This window comes from Mus caroli, unplaced genomic scaffold (genome assembly GCF_978045245.1).
Source record: "Mus caroli unplaced genomic scaffold, Mus_caroli_1 scaffold_5, whole genome shotgun sequence".
Taxonomy (NCBI): domain Eukaryota; kingdom Metazoa; phylum Chordata; class Mammalia; order Rodentia; family Muridae; genus Mus; species Mus caroli.
The window spans coordinates 6,587,019-6,611,508 of NW_028227260.1; the positions used below are offsets into that span (position 1 = coordinate 6,587,019).

Sequence of the window (24,490 nt, forward strand, 5' to 3'; positions counted from 1 at the left end):
TGTGGATTAGGTAGCAGGGCAACTGTGGCCTCATAGAATGAGTTTGACAAAGTTCCTTCTGTTTTTATTTTGTGAAAGAGTTCAATGAATATTAGTTTTAGTTCTTCTTTTAAAATCTGGTAGAATGCTGTAATAAAACCATGTGGCCCTGTGCTCCGTTTTTACTTGGGAGAATTTTAATAACTACTTATATTTCCTTAAATGTTACAGGAATGTTTAAATAGATTATCTAATCTTGATTTAATTTTGGTAAGTGGAATCTACAGTGAAATCATCCATTTAGTTTAGATTTTTCAACTTTGTGATATACAGGCTTTTCTGTAGTAGGTTCTGATGATTTTTCAATTTCCTCAGTTTCTGTTATCTCCCCCCTTTTCATTTCTGATTTTGTTAAGTTTGATACTCTTTTTCTGCCTTTCAGTTAGTTCACTTAGGGATTTGTCTATCTGGTTGATTTTCTCAAAAAAAAAAAAAAACAAAAAAAAAACAAGCTATTGGTTTCACTGATTCTTTGTATTGTTCTCTTTGTTTCTAATTTATTGTTATCAGCCCTGACTTTGATTATTTCTTGCCATCTACTCCTCTTGGGTGTGTTTGATTCTTTTTATTCTACAGTTTTCAGGTATGATTTTAAGTTGCTAGTGTGAGACCTCTACAATTTCTTTTGAAGGTACTTAGTGTTATGAGCATCCCTCTTTTATCATGTCCCATAAGTTGGGCAATGCTATGCCTTAATTTTTATTGAATTCTAGGAAGTCTTTAATTTATTTCTTTGTTCCCTCCCTGACCCAGTTGTTATTGAGTAGAGAGTTGTTCAGTTTCTGTGAGTTGATAGGATTTCTGTTGTTTCTGTTGTTGTTGAAGTCCAGCTTTAATCCATGGTGACTTGATAAGATGCAAGCAGTCATGTCAATCTTATTGCATCTGTTCAGGCTTCCTTTGTGACTGATTATATGGTTAATTCCATGTGTCCTTTATAAAGCACCCCATACTCTCTTATTTTATTAACATCCCCTCCAAAGTGGGCAGTTAGTGTTCTTATAAATACTTTTTCCAAGTTAGTAGACTCACCACCATTTAAGAAGTTGTTATATAACTTGTTTTTTACTGTATTTCATTCATATATCTAGTATAAGACAATGCTTGCTGTAAATTATGGAATACGGGGCCACTCATTTGTGAAATGTAGCAATATCATTGCTTTCCTAAACAATCAGACAAATTCCTTCAATGCCCACTTCATTGTTAAGAAAACAATATTCTGCTGGATATCCATTTGTCTGTTGTAAGATGCAGTGTTGGGCATGACCTAAGTTGATGTGACCTGATAGAATGGGACATATGTAGAGCATGATGCTGGAAAGGAGAGTTATAAAAAGTAACACAGTGTATCAGCTGCTTCAGCTAGTCCTTTGGGCCTTGGGTTGTGTTCGTTCTAGTAAAAATGGAACGGTCTACACTGCTGAAATAAAATCAGGCTGTTGTCATTTCTTTTTGTCTTGTGAAAGTCTCTCTGCTCTGTATCATTGGCAGATATATGTTCCAGACATAGATCCAGAGGCAATTGTGGTATCTCTGGTTCTGAAATTTGACACTTTATTCATTGCTTAGATTCTGAGGAGTTTATCCTTAGGCAGGCTATGTGGATAGTCTCTGAAATCTGAGGGAAAAATTCTTGGTGAAGGAGAACTAGAGATGCCACATTCAAAGAACACAAGCCATTGGTAAATTTGAACTACAGAAATGTATTTTTCTAAAGAAGTTCTCAATGATCCAGACAATACCTTGGGCATAAAAGATTCAGGCTGAGTAAATTACCAACCTTACCCTAAAAAGGCTCAGCTTTAATGAAGCACTTGGACACATAACTAATTAAAAAATAATAATAAATAGGAACAAGGAAAAGAAAAGTAGTTAGTACTTTACAAATTGTGTTCTCAAACTGGTGTTAAAATTTAAGGGTCAGTATCTACTGTTTTGAGAGGTATTAGACTAAATTATTTAGTGACCAAGGAATTATTAGTGTTAATTTATTTCCAGTAAAGGACTTAATTCAAGTTGGAAGTCAAGCAATCAATACTTGCTGTATAAAAGCTGCTGAAAATTTTCCTGACATTTCATTCATTACTAAAGGCTGTTCCTAAAAACTAAATTTTATGATGTAAGTTCTCTAAGAAACCATTGGCCTCAGTTCATATAAAGCAATAAAGTGCTTGGCCTTGGTTTCTTGGAAGAAGAGTGAGAACATAGAGGATCCCTAAAAGACAAAATTGGTAAGGAGAAAGAGAGGTTGAGAAAGACACAAGCAAGAAACTACAAGTACTAAAGATGAACTCATGAGTTGTCTACATCCTGTAAAAAGACTTACTGAAGTATTTGGTCTGCATCTAAAATACAGTGCTTGGTGTTCAGGTCTTATATTTGCATGTTCCTGAAACCAATAGCAAATGCTAATAATATTTCCTCTGGGAAATATTCCATGATTTTCTCAACTTTTAGAACCAGAACAAGAGGATATATATATATATATATATATATATATATATATATACTCAAATGTTTTCATTATAAGCAAGATCATATTTCAAAATAATTTGTATATCTGCTTCCCAAATGTCAAGAGCCTAAATGAAGTAGTAGTGGTTAGAAGTCCATAAGCAGACTAGCATTTGGTAAGCCCTGAGTCCAATGTTTGAGACACATGACAGAAAACCAAATAGGTGTTTTTCAATAGGAAGCAAATGTCTTGGGGAATATCTAACTAGTGATGTATGATATAGCTTTTGTTGACCAAAATGTGTCAAAAATCACTTTTGTTGAATTTTCTTCAGATTCTTTGTTTAATATTGATTTCTGGTCTAGTTTTATTTCTTTGTCTGTGATAAATGTCTTGAAAAAGGCAGCTGATGAAAAAAAGGTTTATTTCTATTTCTCATTCCAGATTATAGTCCATCATATGATGTAGGTCAAGGCAGGAGGTTCAGACAGCTGCTAACATCAATTCCATAGCAAAGAGCACAGAGAAATTAATGCACATATGTTTACTTATTTGTTTGTTTGTGCTGAGATTTCTCTACTCTTTTATAATTCAAGATCCCCTTTGCATGGATTAGAGCTACCCACACTAGTCTCTCCATATCAATTAAATTAAAGCAACCACATGCAGGCATGATCAAAGGCTAACCCAATATCTGTGAATGAGAATCTTCCCAGATAGTTAAGGGGTTTTGTCAAGTTGACTAACAAAGTCATACCACAATGTTCCTAATATGTTTTATCATACCCCATCTTTTGAAAGTATTTTTGCTGACTTGCCAAATTAATTATCCATGGCCAAAGTATAAAGAAGGATATACATCTTGAATTGTGCATTCTCTTTAGAGAAAGTCAGATTCTATGTTGGCATTACTTAATAATGCACAAATCCATAGCAATTAGGTGAGCCTACTTAGGTGTACAACATATGCTATCATTCCAATTTTGTTGAGTTTAGTATAAAAATGTTATCATTCCAATTTTGTTGAGTTTAGGTATAAAAAATGTTATCATTCCAATTTTGTTGAGTTTAGCAAAGGTCTGGGCATTGTAGGACATGGTGGGACAAATAATAGAAAAACGATAGAAGGTGAACATTTTAGGAGAAGATAAGTTTGTCTCACATGTTTGCTGTCTCATTATTGATAGTTGTTTTATTCCTTTAAATTAGATCACTTCTGAAAGTTCCCATGACCTAGTTTCATTCTGTGGCTGTGGTAAGAAAGTGTGACCTAAAGTGACTTGCACAGGAAAGGGTTTGCTTTGCGTTTGCTTTCATATTACCATCAATCAACAAGAAACTTAAATCTAGTTAAGTCTAGTTTAAAGAACCATGGAGGAATGCCAATTTCTGCCTAGTTCTCTAACTCTTACTTCCTCTGGTAAGGTTGAGAACTGGGTTATTGTTTGGTCCCTAAGGCTGGGTGCCTCCACCATCAGAGTCATCCAGTAGCGACTGTCTAATACCAGAGAGACCTAGAAGTTGGTACTTTTCTTGTGTTCTTATATTAGCAATCTCAATCTGGTGCCAAAGACTTAGAGGGTTGCAGAAGAATCGCTGGTTCTCTGTATGTGTTGGAAACTCAGAAATTTTTTTTCTAGTATCAGGAAAGGACTCAGCAGCATCAGCAGCAGGACAAATTAACTCAGTGGCAAGAGGAAAGGCCAAGTGAACAAAGATGAAATCATCTTCCTTCTGTTGTGCCTTTTTTTCTGGGATACTACCAGAAGGGGGCCATCACCATTTCCCATGTGAGTTAACACAATTAAGACAATTCTCACTTGAAGCTCCATGCTCAGGTTATTTTAAAATTTGTGGCAAGTTGACATTTAAAAGCAACTGTCACACTCTCTCAAACCATCAATAATTATAGAAATGTTTCTGCACAAAACATCCCATATTGCCAAAGCTTCTGCTTGTCTTTGCATGAGCTGTAACCTACCTTTTTATGGCACTAGAGGTAAAAAATGTCTGTAAATCCTTTTTGGTTAAGTTCCCAGTTATAGGTGTTGATGATTCAGTCTCCCACCTTCCCCATAGGGTTTGAGTTGTAATAGAAAATCAATGGGGGCTGACATCCCTTGTCTCTCTACAGATACATTACAAATACCACTGGGAGTAGGTAGAGTGTAGATTTCTAGACAGACACCCAACTGTGCCCCCTAAACAATCCTGTCTGATGACCAATTCTATTCATACATAAAAGGCCAACTTTTTCCAGATTGCCTCCCATTCTTGACTCATGCTGTGGCCTAATGCAAGAGCCTCAAAGGATTCTGACTCTGGTTATAGAATGATTTTTTAAATAAAATAATATAAAAGAACATTCTTTATTTAGATGCCAGAACTGAAAATAAAATTCACACTGAAATGAGACTTACTTAGATGTTACCATGATGATGCTAAAGATATTTTACTCAACTTTGATGAGCCTCAAAAACACACATTTGTTAGGTATGAAAAGTTGTGATCCTTTCTCTATATCTATGACTAGACCATGTTTATCTTTATATCTTATATCCTCATTTTGTAATTCTGTCTCCAAATATTCATTATTTTTGTGACTTGACTTATTGGAGAAATTAATGACTATAACATAAGCACCATCACCAGAGTTAAGCAGTAAATCAAGAAAGTACTATAAAGTACCATGGAAACCACATGATCCCATTCTTCTTAGGGATAAGTAGGGTTTCAAGGGTGGGAAAAGCTGGTATGTACTATACTGGTAGATTAAGTATGAGCTGAGCTAAGTGGCACCAAGAGGATAGTTTTGGAGAAGAGCCTTCAAAAATGGAGCAGCTGGGGACAAAATTATGAAGGAATCAGAAGTGGGTTATATACATAACAAATTCTCATAATTTCTGGAAAGTTATGTTGAATTCAAATTTGAGTTGATAAATACAAATATAAAATGGATTGTCTCCTATGAAACATAGTTAGGATCTTTGAATGTACGCTTGAAGGAGAAGAAAGTGTTCAGCAAAATATATGGAAGTCAAATAACTAGTCACCTTTGACTTCATCTGACTGGACTAGAAATAGAAAGATTTCCCTGCATTTGGAAGTGATTTCTGCGGCATTAACATTCATCAGTTTGTAGAGGTTGAATAACAAGAAAGTATCTTGGGAAAATTTGAGAGCCACACTTCCTTCTTTTATTTAATCTGTCCTATGCGGTCACAGAACAGCTCTCTTCAGCCTCATCAGATCATCATTTTGACATAGTTTCTTCTCCAGGAAAGCAGACAAAATTGACTAGTGCTATGACAACTTTTCTCTTCTCCTCAAGCCACCAAACTACTTCTCAATGAATTAATGTTTTCTCATATTCTGTAGAGCTTGAGGACAAGAAGAAAGTCTTCATTTCAAGGTGCCTACTTCATACTGCTTTTAGATCTTGGAACCATTCTCTCCCAATGTCAATATCCAATTCCACAAGTGAGAAATCAGATTTGGGAGCAGAACAAGGAAGATTGAAATTCCTGTGGTTTAAGAGATGGCCTTATAACCCTCAATGAGAGTCTAAACTATTATAAATGCAGAGAAATTTACCAATCACAATCTCGATCATTTTAGCCTCAGCTAAATATGCAGGAGAAACTATAGGGCATTTTTGGAAGGTTAAAACTTATGATGGGCTGACTCAACAATTGGCTAGATATGTAGGTGAATCTAATCACAATGAAGGTTTGAACCAATAAAGTTTAAAGGCCAGTCTATCATTACTTATTACCTATGTTTTCTCATGTCAGGAAACCAAAGGAAAAAGTCAGAGGTTCTGGGAAAGATGACTTATGTTGACAAGGGCTTCTGCTGCATTTAACAGAATCCCTATATGGCATCAATCCCCAGAGAAACATGTATAATGTCACTGTGGCTCTTTCAAGATATGCAAATAATTTTAGTAAATTCTGCCAGATTATATACTCAAGCAATGATTAACAATATTCCTTTAATATAGTTCCTCATGTTGTTGTGACCCCCAATCATAAAATTATTTCCATTGCTACTTCATAACTTTAGTTTTGCCACTGTTATAATTAATAATGTAAATAGTTTGGGAAATAGTTTGCCAAAGGGCTCCTTCACTGCTCTAGAAGAAAGACACTCCATTTTAAAAGGGAGAAGATTTATATGTTTGCAAAGCTTTATAATCTCTCTACAAGTTCTACCTTGTTTGAAGCATTTAAAACTACAAACAAATATCTGTACTGTAGAAGGTGTGACAGTGATCACTGGACAGTAATTAAAAGACAAATAATTAATGTAAATAATTATGTGAGTTCCCATGCTCCTGGAACAAAGCCATTGATAACTGTGTTGCTTCAAAGAACAATGAAATAACAACAAAAAAGGCATCTCCTTTCACTTGGGCTATTGAGAAGTCAGATGAAGAATGTAAAAGCAGAAGGGGAGCTAGGCAATTAATGATAAAATGCTATGGAGACAGATGTCAATTCTGAGGGCCAGGAAGACTTAGATTCAGATCCAATATCACTAAGTGACTCTAAAAAGTCATTTAACATTTCTTAGAACTGTAGTAATCTTTCAGTTCCTCATCCATACAAAATGTTTAATGATTCTTAGAATATAAAAGAAATAAAGCAGAAAGACAGTTCCCCCTACCACCCACCCTAATTTATGTGTGTACTCATTTTCTATTCAGTACCTAGGCTATCTAGATTCCACTTAGTACAAATCAGATACTCTCCTGGTCTCGTGTTTCCTCTTTTGGGGAAGGCAAATGCCTAATAATGGAAGTGATAATTGCATGTCTTTTCAGATAATAATTAGGCTGGTTCTGGAGCTGCCATTTTAGCTCTTTGTGAGAAGTAAACTTAGTGATGGTGTGTGATTTGAAATTGCTATCTCTCTGGTGACTGTTCCTGTGGAGAGATACACAACCATCTGTCTATTCACTTCACACCTGCCATTGATAACAGACCCCTGAACAAAGAAAGGATTCTACTTAAGGGTAGTTTGACAAAACAGTGTAGTCATTGAGGTTGCTTATAGGCACATGGGTAAAACAATAACTGTCACTAAAACTCCCATTCAAGACTTTAATAATCATTTATGAAAGCTGAATTACTAAAGCTCCGTTTTCAATTTGTGGGCCACTCTGGTGAAGAGTCTCCATTCCTCCAGATTTTTTTTTTAATTTACATTTCAAATGTTATCCACTTTCCTGGCTTCCCCTCCAAAAATCCCTATCCCCTCCTCCATCCCCCTGTTCACCAACCTATCCACTCCAATTTACTGGCCCTGGAATTCCCCTACACTAAGGCATAGTGCCTTCACAGGACCAAGGGCCTCTCCTCCCATTGATGACCGACTAGGCCATCCTCTGCTACATATGCAACTGGAGACATGAATCCCATCATGTATACTCTTTGGTTGGTGGTTTAGTCTCTGGGAACTCTGGAGGTACTGGTTGGTTCATATTGTTGTTCCTCCTATGGGGCTGCAGACCCCTTCAGATCCTTGGGTCCTCTCTCTAGATCCTTCATTGGGAAACCTATGGTCACTCCAATGGTAGGCTGTGAGCATCCATCTCTGTATTTGTCAAGCACTGGTGAAGTCTCTTAGGAGACAGCTATAACAGGCTTTGGTCAGCAAACACTTGTTGGCATCCACAAAAGTGTCTGGGTTTAGTGATTGTATATGGAATGGATCCCCAGGTGACAGTCTCTGGATGGTCATGCCTTCAATATCTGCTCCACACTTTGTCTCTGTAACTCCTTCCATGGGTATTTTGTTCCCCCTTCTAAGAAGGATCTAAGAATCTACACTTTGGGGTCTGTGAATTGAATCTTGGGTATTCTGAGCTTCTGTGCTAATAATCACATATAAATGAGTACATACCATGTGTGTTCTTTTGTGATTTGGTTACCTCACTCAGGATGATATTTTCTAGTTCTATACAATTGCCTAAGAATTTCATAAATTCATTGTTTTTAATACATTGTGTAAATGTACAACATTTTCTGTACCTATTTCTATGTTGAGGGACATCTGGGTTCTGTCAAGCTCCTGGCTATTATACTTAAGGATGCAATGAACATAGTGGAGCATGTCCTTATTACATGTTGGAGCATCTTCTGGATATATGCCCAGAAGAGGTATTGCTGGATCTTCCAGTAGTACTATGTCCAGTTTTCTGAGGAACCACCAAACTGATTTCCAGAGTGTTTATACCATCTTACAATCCCACCAGCGATGGAGGAGTGTTCCTTTTTCTCCACAACCTTGCCAGCATCTGCTGTCACCTGTGTTTTTGATTTTAGCCCCCTGACTGGTGTGACATAGAATCTCAGGGTTGTTTTGATTTGCATTTCCCTGATGACTGAGGATGTTGAGCATTTCTTTAGCTGCTTCTCAGCCATTTGGTATTACTCAGTTGAGAATTATTTATTTAGCTCTATAACGCATTATTTTTGTTTCTCTGGAGTCTAACTTCTTGAGTTCTTTGTACGTATTTGATATTAGCCATCTATCAGATGTAGGTTTTGTAAAGACCTTTTCCCAATCTGTTGGTAACTGTTTTGTCCTATTGACAGTGTCCTTTGCCTTACAGAAGCTTTGAAATTTCATGAGATCCCTTTTGTAAATTTTTGATCTTTTTTTTTTTTTTTTTTTTTTTTGGTTTTTCGAGACAGGGTTTCTCTGTGTAGCCCTGGCTGTCCTGGAACTCACTTTGTAGACCAGGCTGGCCTCGAACTCAGAAATCCGACTGCCTCTGCCTCCCGAGTGCTGGGATTAAAGGCGTGTGCCACCACGCCTGGCTAAATTTTTGATCTTAGAGCCTAAGTTATTGGTTCAGGAAATTTTTCCCTCTGTGCCCATGTGGTCAAGGCTCTTCCCTACTTTTTTTTCTGGTTTTATGTGGAGGTACTTGATCCACTTGTACTTGAGCTTTGTACAGGAGATAAGAATGGATCAATTTGCATTCTTCTATATGCTAGTCACCAGTTGATCAGGGATGGTGATTCCACCAGAAGTTTTTTTATTGTTGAAAATAGATTTTGGTATCCTGGGGTTTTTTTGTTATTCATGATGAATTCATAAACTCTGCACTAAACCTACCTGGTCCTGCAGGGTTGTTTGTTTGTTTGTTTGTTTTGGTTAGGAGACTATTAATGACTATTTCTATTTCTTTAGGGGATATGAGTTGTTTAGATTGTTTATTTGATCCTGATTTAACTTTGTTACCTGGTATCTGTCTACAAAATTGTCCATTTCATCCAATTTTCCAGTTTTGTTGAGTATAGGCTTTTGTAGTAGCATCTGATGATTTTTTTTTTTTTTTGGATTTCCTCAGTTTCTGTTGTTATGCATCCCTTTTTCATTTCTGATTTTGTTAATTAGGATACTGTATCTTTTCCCTCTAGTTAGTCTGGCTAATGGTTTGACTATTTTGTTAATTTTCTCAAGGACCCATCTCCTGATTTGGTTGATTCTTTGTATAGTTCTTTCTGTTCCACTTGGTTGTTTTCAGCTCTGAGTATAATTATTTCCTGCTATCTACTCCTCTTGGGTATATTTGCTTCTTTTTTTCTAGAGCTTTCAGATGTGCTGTCAAAATGCTAGTGTATGCTCTCTCTCCAATTTTTTTTTTTTTTGAGGCACTCAGAGCTATGCATTTTCCTCTTAGGACTGCTTTCATTGTGTCCCATCAGTTTGGGTATGTTGTAGCTTCATTTTTATTAAACTCTAAAACGTCTTTAATTTCTTTCTTTATTTTTTCCTAGACCAAATGGTCATTGAGTAGAGTGCTGTTCAGTTTCCATTTGTATATGTGCTTTCTATTGCTTATGTTGTTATTGAAGAGCAGCCTTAAGACCATGGTGATCTGTCAGGATGCATGGGATTATTTCCATTTTTTTGTATGTGTTGAGGCCTGGCTTTTAACTGATTATATGGTCAGTTTTGGAGAAGGTAGCATGAGTTTCTGAGAAGGAGGTATATTCTTTTGTTTTAGGATAAAATGTGTTATAGGTATCTGTTAAATCCATTTGTTTCATAACTTCTGTGAGTTTCATTGTGTCTCTGTTTAGTTTCAGTTTCCATGATCTGTCTATCGCTGAGAGTAGAGTGTTGAAGTCTCCCAATATTATTGTGTGTTTTGCATGTGTACTTTGAATTTTAGTAAAAATTTTTTTATGAATGTGGGTACCCTTGCATTAGGAGCATAGATATTCAGAATTGAGAGTTCTTCTTGGTAGTAACTTCCTTTGATGAGTATAAAGTTATCTTTTTGATAACTTCAAGTGGAAAGTCAATTTTATTCGATATTAGAATGGCTACTCCAGCTTGTTTCTTGGGATCATTTCTTGGAGAATTGTTTTCCAGGTTTTTACTCTAAGGTAGTGTCTGTCTTTGTCCCTGAGGTGGGTTTCCTGTAAGCAGCAAAATGTTGGGTCCAGGTTAACATAACCAGTCTGTTAGTCTACGTCTTTTTATTGGAGGAATTGAGTCTATTGATATTACGAGATATAAAGGAAAAGTGATTATTGCTTCCTATTATTTTGTTGTTAGAGGGGAAATTATATGGTTTTTTTTTGTGTTGTCTTCTTTTTGTTTTTAACAGAAGATTATTTTCTTGCTTTTTCTAGGGTGTAGTTGTCCTCCTAGTGTTCAAGTGTTCCATTTATTATCCATTGAATGGTTGTATTTGTGGAGAGATATTGTATACATTGGTTTTTGTCATGTAATATCTTAGTGTCTCCATCTATGGTTATTGAGAGTTTTGCTGGGTATAGTAGCCTGGGCTGGCATTTGTTTTCTCTTAGGGTCTCTGTATGAAGTCTGCCCAGAATCTTCTGGCTTTCATAGTTTCTGGTGAGAAGTCTGGTATAATTCTAATTGGTCTGCCTTTACTTGACCTTTTTCCCTACTGCTTTTAATATTCTTTCTTATTTAATGCATTTGGTGTTTTATTATTATTTGATGAAGAGTTTCTTTCCTGATTCAATCTATTTGGTTTCTACAGGCTTCTTGTATGTTCATGGGAATCTCTTTCTTTAGGTTAGGGAAGTTTCCTTCTATAATTTTGTTGAAGATATTTACTCGCCCTTTAAATTGGGAATCTTTGCTCTCTTCTATACCTATTATCCTTAGGTTTGGTCTTCTCATTTTGTTCTGGATTTCCTGCATGTTTTCAGTTAGGATCTTTTGCATTTTGCATTTTCTTTGATTGTTGTGTCAGTGTTTTCTATGGAATCTTCTGCACCTGAGATTCTATCTTCTATTTCTTATATTCTGTCAGTGATGCTTGTATCTATGGCTCCTGATCTCTTTCCTATGTTTTATATCTCCAGAGTTGTCTCCCTTTGTGATTTCTTTATTGTTTCTACTTCCACTTTTAGATCCTGGATGGTTTTGTTCAATTCCTTCACTTGTTTGGTTGTGTTTTCCTGTAATTCTTTAAGGGATTTTTGTGTTTCCTCTTTAAGGGCTTCTACCTGTTTACCTGAGTTCTCCTGTATTTCTTTAAGGGAGTTATTTATGTCCTTCATAAAATCCTCTATCAGCATCATGAAATAATATTTTAAATCCACATCTTGCTTTCCTGGTGTGTTGGGGAATTCAGGACTTTCTGTGGTGGGAGAACTGGGTTCTGATGATGCCTCCAGAAACTTAGAATACCCAAGATACAATTGGCAAAACACAAGATAATCAAGAAGAAGGAAGACCAATGTGTGGATACTTCATTCTTCCTTAGAATAGGGAACAAAATACCTATGAAAGTAGTTACAGAGACAAAGTTTGGAGCTAAGATGAAAGGATGGACTACCCAGAGTCTACCCCTCTTGGGGATCCATCCCATAATCATCCACCAAACCCAGACACTATTGCATATGCCAGCAACATTTTGCTGAAGGGACCCTGATATAGCTGTCTTGTATGAGGCTATGCCAGTGACTGGCAAAAAAAGAAGTAGATGCTCACAGTCATCTATAGGATGGAACACAGGGCCCCCAATGGAGGAGCTAGAGAAAGAACCCAAGGAGCTGAAGGGGTCTGCAACCCTATAGGTAGAACAACAATATGAACTAACCAGTACCCCAGAGCTCGTGTCTCTAGCTGCATATGTAGCAGAAGATGGCCTAGCTGGCCATCATTGAGAAGAGAGGCCCCTTGGTCTTGCAAACTTTATATGCCCCAGTACACAGGAATGCCAGGGCCAAGAAGCAGGAGTGGGTGGGTAGGGGAGCAGGGCGGGGGGAGGGTATAGGGAACTTTCAGGATATCATTTGAAATGTAAATAAAGAAAATACCTAATTAAAAAAAAGATTATTGTGTTTATCTTTTTCCATCTGGTTATCTCTGGTGTTAGATGTTCTTGCTGTCTCTGGCTGGAGCTTGTTTCTCCTGTGTGTCTGTATGCCTGTGTCAACACTCTTGGGAGACCAGCTCTTTCCTGGCAGAACTTGTGTACAGAGGGCTCTGGAACAGCCCAAGTCCTGGGTGCAGATGGAGGCTGGTAGGATCCTGTTCCAGGTGCTTCACTGTTCTTGTGCCTCTTGTGCTCCTTGCCGCCCAGCTCCAGACAGTTATTGGAGAGAAACTGGCTATCTCACCTCCAAGCCTGGGAATACAAGCACTCCTGGAAGAACAGGTCTCTTCTCTCCTGTCAGGACCCATGCACTGCAGGTTATAGATCAGCCTTGGCTCAGGGCTGCAGGTGGCAGACTGGCTTCCCCAGAAATTTTATTTTCTTTATATAACCTTAGAGAGGGGCCTCATTTGCTTGCCAACTTTCTTGCATATTAAGGGTTGCCCTTCTCCCTGCAAGACATAGTGTTTCAATGCAGAAAAAGTAGGTATACATCATTGTCCTATCAAAGATAAAGCATGGTTTCTGGTGTAGTGATATAGGCCTTTAATCCCCACATTCAGGAGGCAGAGGCAGGTAAATCTTTGTGATTCTTAGGCCTGATTAGTCCTCACAGTCAGCTCCAGGCTTGAAGTGAAACCCTGTCTCAAAAAAAAAAAGGAAAGAATCTAACAATCTGCCCCCAAATCCACATTCTCATCTTTCTTTGCTGCCATAAGAGCAGTTAATAAGCCTCTTCTAGTTACCATACTAGAGGTCTTAATGCTGTGATAGCATATACACAATTATGTTCCCATCTGTCAATAGGTACATAGTTACTTTGCTTTGCTCAAAATCATGTCTGCATTTCACAAAATGCTTTGACTTGTTCTGTGCTCCATTTTGTCAAAACTAATATGATTCCAAACGAAATGTTAAGGGCATTGCTATCTAGTTCTTTTTCTCTCTCTCTTCTCCTCAGTGTTGTTGCTAATAGCTATAAAATTAGACACCAAATGACAAGGGTCAAGTGATTTCTTATTGTTTTAATGTGCAGGCTAGTAATAGTTTATCTTCAGAAATGCTTGAATGCACTAGACATGAAATGACTTTGAAATTGATTTAAATAAACTGGTTGGAACTCTATTTTCCTAGTGTTCAGCTTATCCCTCTCCTTACTCCACACTTTGACAACATTTTTATTCAGAAACTATGAAAGCATTTGGAGAGATCCACTCCTCTCCAAGTGGAATCAAGTCCAGATTTGGACTTAATTAACACGAGCCAACCATATGTGTGCACAGTTTCTGAAAGGACCACACACAGATGGGAAGCGTTATTATATTTTTGTCCTTCCGAGCTGGTATTGCTCAATGCAGATGGGTATTTCCTATGATGCCTTTTTTAATGTTTGGTAAACACAGATCTTCCTACTCAGTGAGATTTTAAGGAGGAAAAGGAATAGAAACACAGATGATCTAGACAATGTTGCCATTAGTTTCCCTCCTATCCCAAGTTCAGAAGGAAGAAAGAAAACACTCGGCTTGCTTATTTGGAACCAACTGGGGGGAGAATGTAATCTTGCATCTCAGGACCAACCTGTAGATTTGGACCAGTCTAAGACAATAGTGAAATCATGATGTGCCTCTGCTACCCATACACACTATTCAAAGGTCTGAGTTGTTGTTGTTGTTGTTGTTGTTGTTGTTGTTGTTGTTGTTGCTGCTGCTTTAAATGTTTCTAATTGAACACCTCCTTTCAGTATCAAAGTCTGCCCTTGGAAATGTAGGAATCTATCAGCTGGTTTATACAAAGACAGACATGACTATTAGTACTTGAAACTTAGTTTTGTGTTTTTATAACCATGGGAAGCTATAATTAAATGTTTATTGGTTGATTTGTATGTAATTGCCAAGAATCAATAGGATTTGGACAAGGGAAAATTGAGATTATTCTAGAACTCTTAACTCATAACAATCTCCTCAATGTTTATGTGAAGAGCTTTGTCAGATAGAGTCAAACCTGTACTTGGGTCAGGAGATCATTAGACCAGATGAAGCCTAGAGTGTGTCCCAAGGGTAGGTCCATACTCCATTCAGTTTAGATGTTTCATTTGCGTTATCAAGAAAGATTGTTTAGATGAAGGAAAATAAGCCTCTTTAAATGAATAATTGGATAAAACATTTTAAAGTTGAAAAATACTGGGTATAATGTGAATGCCTTTGATTGAAGCACTTGGAAGAAGAGGCAGACAGATCTGTGTGAGTTTGCGTCTATCCTGGTCTACGTGGTGAGTTCAGGGCAGTCAGAACTACACAGTTACATCCTGACTCAAAAAGAAGTTGGATAATAAGTTCTCAGCTATTAAATATTCCCATGCCAAAGTGTGATCCCATTGAAGAAATTATTTTTTTAAATTTTTCACTCTTTATATACATTACATCCTAACCAAAGTTTCTTCTACCCTCCATACCTCCTAGTCACCCCTCTCCCCTAGGCTCACTCCTCCTCTGTCTCCCTTCAAAAACAAACAAAAGAGTAGGCCTATCAGAGATATCAACTAAACAGAGTATAACAACTTATAATAAGGCTAGTCATAAACCCTCATGTCAAAGCTGAATGAGGTGACCCAGTAGGAAGAAAATTATCCCAAAGACAGGAAAGAGTCAGAGATACCCCTACTCCCATTATTAGGGATCCTACAAGAACACAAAGCTCTGCAGCATTAACTTATGTGCAAAGGACCTAGCTCAGACCTATACTGGGTCCATGATTGTTGCTTCAATCTCTGTGAGTTTCATGAGCCCTGCTTAGTTGACTCTGTCGGTTATGCTATCATGGTATCCTCATGTGTATATTCCTAGAATACTTCCTCCCTTTTTCTTTGGGGTTCTCAGGCTTCACCTAGTGTTTGTGAGTCTATACATCTGCTCATATTGGTTGCTTAACTGTGCCTCTCTGATGACAATTTAACTAGGCACCAATGTATGAGTATTGCAGAATATTTTTAGGGATCATCTCATTTTCTTTTTGGGGGGAGCAGTCTTATTCAGTTCTAATCCTGGGTCTCAGAGCTAATCAGTCTATAATTGCTAGCTATTTACATAGTGTTAGGTGTGGGTTCTTTTTTCATGGTGTGGTCCTCAAGTAGGACCAGTCATTGGTTGGCCATCCCCACATATTCTGGGCCACCATTATTCCGGCACATCTTGCAGGCAGAGCTTATTGTAGGTAAAAGGTTTTATGGCTGGAGTAGTATCCCAGTTCCACTGCTGGGAGCTTTGCCTTATTATAGAAGGTGGCTCCTTTGGGATTTGTATCTGCTATTACGAGGAAACTTCACTAGGATCACTCTTTTAGATTCCAGGGAATTTCAATTGTACTAGGTTTCTCCATTGCCTCCCAAATGTCCCCCAACTCCATCTCTCCCAGTACTTTTCTCCTGTCCCCAGCCTGATGTTTCCATTCCACTTGCCCCTAATCATCCCAGAAAAATCTATTTTCCCATTTTCCCTTCCCAGAGAGATACACAAGTCCCTCTTGAGCCTTCCTTGTTACTTAGCCTCTCTGAGACTATGAATTATGGCATGGTTATCCTTTACTTTACAGCTAATATCCACTTATATGTGAGTACACACAATGCCTGTCCTTTTGGGTTAGGGTTACCTTACCCAGGATGATCTGTTCTCATCCATTTTCCTTTAAATTTCATGATGCCATTGTATTGAATAATTGAGTAATACTCCATATTGTAAATTTACTACATTTTCTTTATTTATTGTTTGGTTGAAGGGCATCTAAGTTGTTTCCCATTTATAGCTATCAGGAATAAAGCTGCTATGAATATAACTAAGAAAGTGTCTCACTTCAAGTGTTTGACATAAGGTATCCTGCAAATATTGCCAAACTATTGTTATATACACTTAATGCCTAGGTGGAATCTTACTAACACCAATTCCTCTTCTTAGCTGCTCACTTACCTAGCAGATCTCCCAGTGTTCTTAAGCACTCACAAAATTGTTGGTTGACAGTAAATTAATCTTGGCTTTGTTGCCTAGACTCTACCAACATGCTGTCAAGGATGACCTGGCTTATATCCCTTTTGTCTCATTGTCCTAAGACATAGAATTTTCCTAATCACATAGCAGCCTGCCTGGAGCTGTGTAACCTACCCTGGGTGTGAAAAGAATGTGACCAAGTTAATGCTCCTGGAAAGTTGCAGATTTCATTCACAAGCTCTCTCTTATTTACCTTATGAAACCATTGTCTTTTAAGTCTATTATTTAGCATGAAGTTATCCCTTTGGGATGTGTGAAGTAGTGTTTCTTAAGGTAGCCTATGCGATGCCATCAGCCCTACCTGGACTTCTCATTAAAAGTACCAGAAGAATGTTAATTCTCACAAAAGCCTTGCAGATGATGCTCATATTCAGCAAAGAATAAAACTTAAAAGGATGAAGATAATCAAGTTAGCAGAACATTTTAATCCACCAATACCCTCTCACTTTTTCACTATTTTTCTCTTAATGAGTCTTATTAATGATGTACTTTAAGCAGAATTAATTTATTTTATTATATGTTTGTGACTGTTTTGCCTACATGCATTTTGAGCTGTAAGCTGTTATATGGATGCAGAGAATCAAAACCTGATCCTCTGGAAGAAAAATTATTCTTAACCTCTAAGCTATCTCCCCAGCTCCTAATGGTGGAATTTGACTTCTAACTTGCCCCCCAGGATACTTTCACTTTTAGGGTTTAGATGGCTTGGGATGACAATCTTGTTTAACTCTCATTGTATCCTGTCAAATCATTCCAATACCAGACTGTCACATGTTTCAGAAATTTCAATATACTGAGAGGAACTATTTAGCAGATCTAAAACTTCCAGTTAGGCAATTCTTATGTTCTCAAAAAATAATGGATTATATTCTAGAATGTGGTGTGATAATACTTCCTTAGTTAGAGTTTCTATTGCTGTGATAAAACACCATGACCAAAAGCAACTTGGGGAGGAGAATTTATTTGTTTTATAGCTTGTAGCCCACCATCCAGAGAGATGAGGACAGAACCTTGAGATAGGAACTGATGCAGAGGCCATGAGGGAATGCTGCTTTCTGACTTTCTCCTCATGGCTTGTTTCAGCCTCCACCACAGTATTCTAAGCCTTCTTATATCAGTCAATGAAGAAAATGTCTTACAGACTTACCTAGAGGCCAATCCTATAGAGGCATTTTTTAAAATTGAGATTCTTCCATTTGAGATGACACTAGCTTGGGTCAAGTTGACATTAAAAACTAACCAGTACAGAGTGGGAGGTGTAAAAACTATATCACCCATATGCTCCATTTACTAGGACATCTCAAATTTTTGAAAATGCTATTGCTTGCTCATTTGTTCAGAGAGCAGAGAAACTTTCACGTAATTACTCCTGCCTTTGTGTCAGATCTAACAATCCCACCGGGACACAGAATTTTATTAGCAGCACAGATGACTGAACATACTGAGAAAAATTCTCCACAAATATGAAACTGTCTCCTGATCCTGTTTCAGATGAGAGCTCACTTCGTGACATTTTATTTTTGTCTTTTGCTTATGTATATTTCTTTTAAGACAGGTTTTACATTTGGAACACAATGAGCACCAATAGTCAAACAGAGGGTTAGCAGCTGTATGCTTTGTTAAATCATGTTGTTGGACAAGCAAATGGGAAGGGACTGTAAAATCTAATTGGTCGTGCATGGATTGCAGAGTCCTAAATTTATGATGTCTGCTTAACATGCATCTGGAGGCCTAAAATAGGTTTCTTCTTTGTCAACCCCCTTTCCTTTGGCATATACATTGAACAGAATACAATGCCAGAAACCTAAAAATGCAGTTTGATTACTTTTTAGATTTATATCTACCTTAGTGATAAACATTCTAATCCTGATTAGTAACACTCATATCACCCAAGAACAATCCCTGTGCTTTCTTTGCCTACCAGAACCTCCTAAAATAACTATCACCTCATTTTTATGGAAAAGATTAAATGTGATTTAAATAATTAGAAAAACCCTCAGTGTTATTTTATACCAAGATTCAGAAAATGCCCTAAAATGCCCTAAATATGTTTGTTGAAAAAAGAAAAACTAAATAACAAAACATAATAAATTTGGTGGATTTCACAGAGTTAAGTACTTTATTTAAAGTTTAAGTAGTCTTGCCAATCTTTCTGAAATTTAAATTACACATCAGCAGACACTGCTTATAACATGCCAAACTCATTCTCTACTCCATAACCTGAAATATTAAGACCACTGTACCTGAAGTCAATGATCTGAGGACTGCCTGCCTTCTTTTGATGTTTGTTAATAAGCTCATTTCCTAAGCATTGATTATCCTTACTGTCAATACACCACACATAAAGGTGTACATATTCAGAGAAGCACCCAGTCTTTTTTTGTACAAAAACAGGAATTAAATTCCCAAAGGCCATAGATCTTTAGTAAGAGTAAGTAAAGGCTGACCAAGCAACAAATAAAGCAAAGCACAGAATTCCTGTTTGCCCGCCTTCTGTGTGTTTTCCATCTCTTCTCCCAGGTAAAGTTGGCTGGAACTCAGGAAAGTTCCATGGGGAAAGAGGTCAGACTTGCCTCCAACTGAGGCATAGAGACAAAGACTACAATCCGCCAAAGAATCCAGTACAGATAGCCTATGATGATTAAAACAGAGTTGAGTTGTCACAGTAACAACTGTGTAATTAAACTACACCCACTTCCATTATTATTATATTTTAATTTACTGGAGATAGAGCTTTCAACATTATAATCATCTTTCCAGATTTTCTGGTGTTGACTCACGTTAGTTATCTATACCATCCAATTATTATTGTATGCCAAACATTTTAGTTTTTCCTTTTCAACTTGAACATATATATATATATATATATATATATATATATATATATATATATATAAAATTGTGGGGCAAAAGTGGAGTCAGGAACTGTGAATGAAATATAGAGTAATTAAATGAAGCTAATTAATTTATTCATCACCTCAAATGCTTATTTTTGTGGTGAGAACATGTGGAATTTACTCTCAGCAATTTTGAAATGTGAAAACACATCATTTATTAAATTTAAAATATTGTGCAATAAGTCTCACAAAAAAATACTTCTTTCTTCCTACTTAAGGTTTATACTTGTTTATAGCAAGCATTACAAGAAAAAAGTCAAAGAAGAACCTATTTATGTATGATGAAACTAATATCTTTTTGTAAATAGAAATGAAAATAAAATTAATTTTAAGACCATGGATTATTTTTGACTTACCACTAATCCATGTTTTAAAATAAGCTTTTTATTTATTTATTCACTAGCGAGAGTTTGGTTTTGCATTTCTTCATTGTCCTTGCTCTGAAGGGTTCATGATAACAATACTAAGAAAACTATTTTTTCAAAACAAAAGTTCACACAGGGAAAAATCTGTATACATATATATATATATATATACAGATATTTTGGAGTATATATATATATATATATATATATATATATACTCCAAAATTGATAAATTGATAAATAGTCTTTTTATATCTAAAGATTATAATTTAAGCTAGATCCTTACAACTCAAAGCCACCTTTCCTCTGCAATTATGGTGTTTGGATTCTAGAGATGCCTATTCATCTAGTAATGAGGTGTAATACTGGATTTGATAAGATTATAATAAAAATACTGAATAAAATAAAATTCTCTAATTTTCCCTTTCAGCTATAACTTTGAAAGGACCCGTTTTCATTTCCTGAAGTTGAGTGAGCTGATAATGGAGTTTATGAATTCTTTAAAGCAGCCTATACTTTTCAACACAAGACACCACAGGAAAAATAAGGAGTAAAACCAAAATTAAACAGAAAACCCACAAATATTTCCAAGACCTAGAAATATCTACTTTTAACACAGGATGAATTGGTTTACAAGCCTGAATATATTTTCCCAGAATTGTTGCTTTGTGACATTCTGGTCCCTTGCTGCTGTATTTTAATGTCTCTGGCAACCGTCAACATGGACTCCCTATTCTCTCTTCAATCTCAAATCTTTCCTTTCTTTAAAGTGTGTGCTGCAGTTTGTTTGTGCTTGAATAGACTACAAAATGAACCATAGGAAATATAGAGAAGCAAATTAGGAGGGGGATTGAGAAGGAGCATACTGGGAAGGGAGACTGGGGTAATAATATGACAACCACACAATTTTTTGGATACAAAAGTTAATTAAGATACAAAACTTGGAGCTATTTACTTCTAGAATTAGAGCCAAATAGGAATAAACATCATATATCCTGCTTCCTAACTTGATCAGTGAGGAACAATTGTTTAGCAAGTTTTAATATCTTGCTTTGGATAAAATGTCATTATAATAGGCAGTATGAAGAAGGGAACTAGCTCTGCTGATTATCAATTCTAATTGGTTCCCTTGAATCTCTAAAATACAAAGAATTTCAGAGCAAGAGTTATGCACCATTCACATGAGAAATCCAAAGAAAAACCATGAGAAGGAGATTGTAGCTCAATGAATATCCTGAGTTAAGACCCAGGTTGCGCTGGCTGGATCTCAGAAAAGTTCCATAGAGAAAGAGGTCAGAGTTGCCTCCAACAGCTGCAGAGAGACAAAGACTGTGCAACCCACTATCTTGAAGTGTTTTTTGTTTGTTTGTCTGTTTGATTGCTTTTTTTTCACTCAAAGATTACTTGTTCTATAACTGGAACTCCTATAATGAATGCCGCTATAAGTTGTTAATTCATCCATGTGAACTGGTAAATTAAAAGTCTGTGAAGCCAAGTATCTACCCATTTGAAGGAAGGAGAAGCATTATTCATTCCTGTGTGTGTGGGGAGGGCATGCACATGTGAGTGTGAGGCAACTCTAAAAACATCCCAAACTTTAGGTCTTTTTGTTCATCATTGTGGTTGAGAGTCCATTGCTCATAGTATAATATTTTTACTTGAGACTAGGGTCATTGTTAGAGGAAGTCAGAATCTGGAATATAAGAAATACTCAGAATCTGGAGGTTGACAAATAGAGAGCAATGGCTTATAATGAATTGTTAAAATATGCTGTAAAGTTGCCAATGGATACCCTTCATTAAAACAAAGGGTTGTCCTGGGAGCTTAGATTTCAATATTTGAATCAATATATTTTGCTAGTTCTAAGTGGACTTTTTTGTCTCTCAAGGATTATACTGCACAGATTTTAAAGTAAGTTTCACATTCTATTTTTTTTTTTTTGTTGTTGTTGTTAAGACTCACCTTAACTTTATCTTGTCCAATGGACCTGAAGAACTTTCCAATGGATGTCCAGACCTGTACAATGCAGCTGGAGAGTTGTAAGTCATCACTATTAATTTATTTACCACTTGTTTGTTATAACCACTGACTTGCCTCTTAGTGTATCAAAAAGGAATAAGTACTTGTAAACGTCATTCTCAACCAGTTTACCAGCATTGAAGGTCTTACTGGAGGATTGGTATTTAATAGAAGTCCATTATCAATACAGAAAGACAATCTTTCAGTTCAAGATGCTAAATAAATTTCCCTTCCTCAAAGAAAGAAAAATCCCACCCAATTCTGACGTAGCAAGATTGTCTGTGAAATAAATGTCCCCTTGCATGATTGTGGTCATTAGCCACCTCATCGGTATAAAGAATCACTATGTTATCAGAAAACCGTATTTCTTTCTGTCTTATATTCATCAAGACCAATGTATCCAAAGGGATACTGCAAGGAAGATATGATTGCTTTGAGAACAAAAAAATAAAGCCCTTAGCCATAGGTGTATTCAAATAGGAGAGGCACAAGGACCGAAGCTCAGCAGGAGTGTGATTGCCTAAAGTGCTCAAGGCCCTGGATTTGATCCTAAGTAATACATGAATAAAAGGTTGAAGGGCATAAGTTGACAAGGAATAAGAGTTGGCATCTTTCTTAGATAAGCAATGGACACACTAGGGCATGATGAAGGGAATAGGGAAATGTCTTCTACTCTGTCCCTTTTATCCTCTGATTCTGCTGCCACTGAAATCTTTGACATGCACCATAAGTTACTCATGCCTTCAAGGTAATGGGATTTTCTGTTAAGAGACATGAAATTTCCTCTGGCTTACTCTTGTCAGTTTCTCTGTTTACAGAATCCAAAAGATAATAATGAGTGCTACTGACTTACAGAGTTTTTGGGAGATATAATGAGGCAGGGGGCAAGAAAAATATTTTAACTTCTTAGTTTAGAAAAATAATAAGTGTAAAAAGACTCACTGAATACCCTTTTAAAAAAGAAATAGCAACAGGCTTCTTTCTGATCACTTAAAGTCACTACATATGTCTCCCAAAACCTCTGATAAAAATAAAGAAAATAGCAAATCATCTTTTGTTTTCAGATGTTATCAGAGATGAAATGAGATTTTTTTTATTTGTGTGTTGTATGTATTTATTTTTCTATGATGTCACATTTCTTGAGAAGAAAATTGAGCAAAACTCTTTTATACAGTGTCTCCTTTACTACTCTATAGCTCCCTAGCCTCCACCCAATCATTTCATTTTCTCTGTAAAGCAGGACCCAGATCTATCAATGGCGATTCTTCTAAGACATAAAACCTTTAAATGGTAGATTCGCTTCGTCCCTTTATGTATTTGTTGGAAGTGGTTAGGATATATTCATACAGATTGGCAGTAGATTGGTTATCCTTTGCAGTTGTGGACGACCAATGTTTGGGCAGGATCCACATTGCAGTTTGATGCTTTCTACAGTTTCATTTTTGCCTTTAAGGTATTCCAGAGACTCTAGACACCAAATAAATTTGCCATTGATTTCTAGGTCGGCTTGGTATAGTAAGCAAGAATAATAAATTATAAACTTAATAAATACGCTACCGTTATTAGCCAATTGAGTCTTCACAGAATATTCTTTGTCCTTATCAGTCTGATTTCCACAGTTCAAATATCAAACAAAACAAAACACAAAAATCAAGGAGGGCAAAGAAATAATGAGTGTAAATAAGACAAGCTATCTATTTCTGGGATGGAGAAATAGGCAGGCAAATTGACAAATAATGACCCAATTGTGTAGGCTCTGGGAAAGAAAGACCTAACTTTGGTTTTCTATACTTTTTATGATTTGTATGCTTCTCGTAATATAACATTAGGACTTTACAAAATAAGGAATCTGTTTCACTTTGTGCAAATAATGAGTAAAGCAATTTAGCAATGCATTAGAATATATAACTGTTCTTGTGGGGTTTGTTTTTGTTTTGAGATATGGTCTCATGCAGCCTTGTATGTCTATGCAGTCAAGGATGATCAGGAACTGCTGATCTTCCATCCTTCACTTCTCAAGTTCTGGGTCTACAAGCCTGTGTCACCACTTGTTATTTTATGTGGTGCTGGGGATTGAAAGTAGGACCTTGTCCATGTTAGGCAAGAACTACATCAACTGGGTTACAATCTCCAGCTCCTATATCATTGTTCTAGGTTTACATATCATACAAGGTCCTCTTAAATGACTTGCCCATAGCCCTTCACACTTGCTAAAATGACTGAGAATTTACTCTCAGTAATTAACAAAAGGCTCCTACAAGTAAAGCTAAGGCTCCAGAAGAAGCCAAATATGC

At 36.6% G+C, this 24,490-nt stretch overlaps 1 protein-coding gene across 1 annotated transcript in view; it reads left to right on the top strand.

Annotated features, from left to right (window-relative positions):
- Positions 1 to 24,490, top strand: part of Glra2 (glycine receptor alpha 2) — a 200,747-nt gene that overhangs the window by 52,814 nt on the left and 123,443 nt on the right. The window contains exon 5 of the mRNA XM_029472935.2: positions 22,134 to 22,216. Coding sequence (XP_029328795.1) covers positions 22,134 to 22,216 — 83 coding nt within the window. The remainder of the gene's footprint in view (positions 1 to 22,133; positions 22,217 to 24,490) is intronic.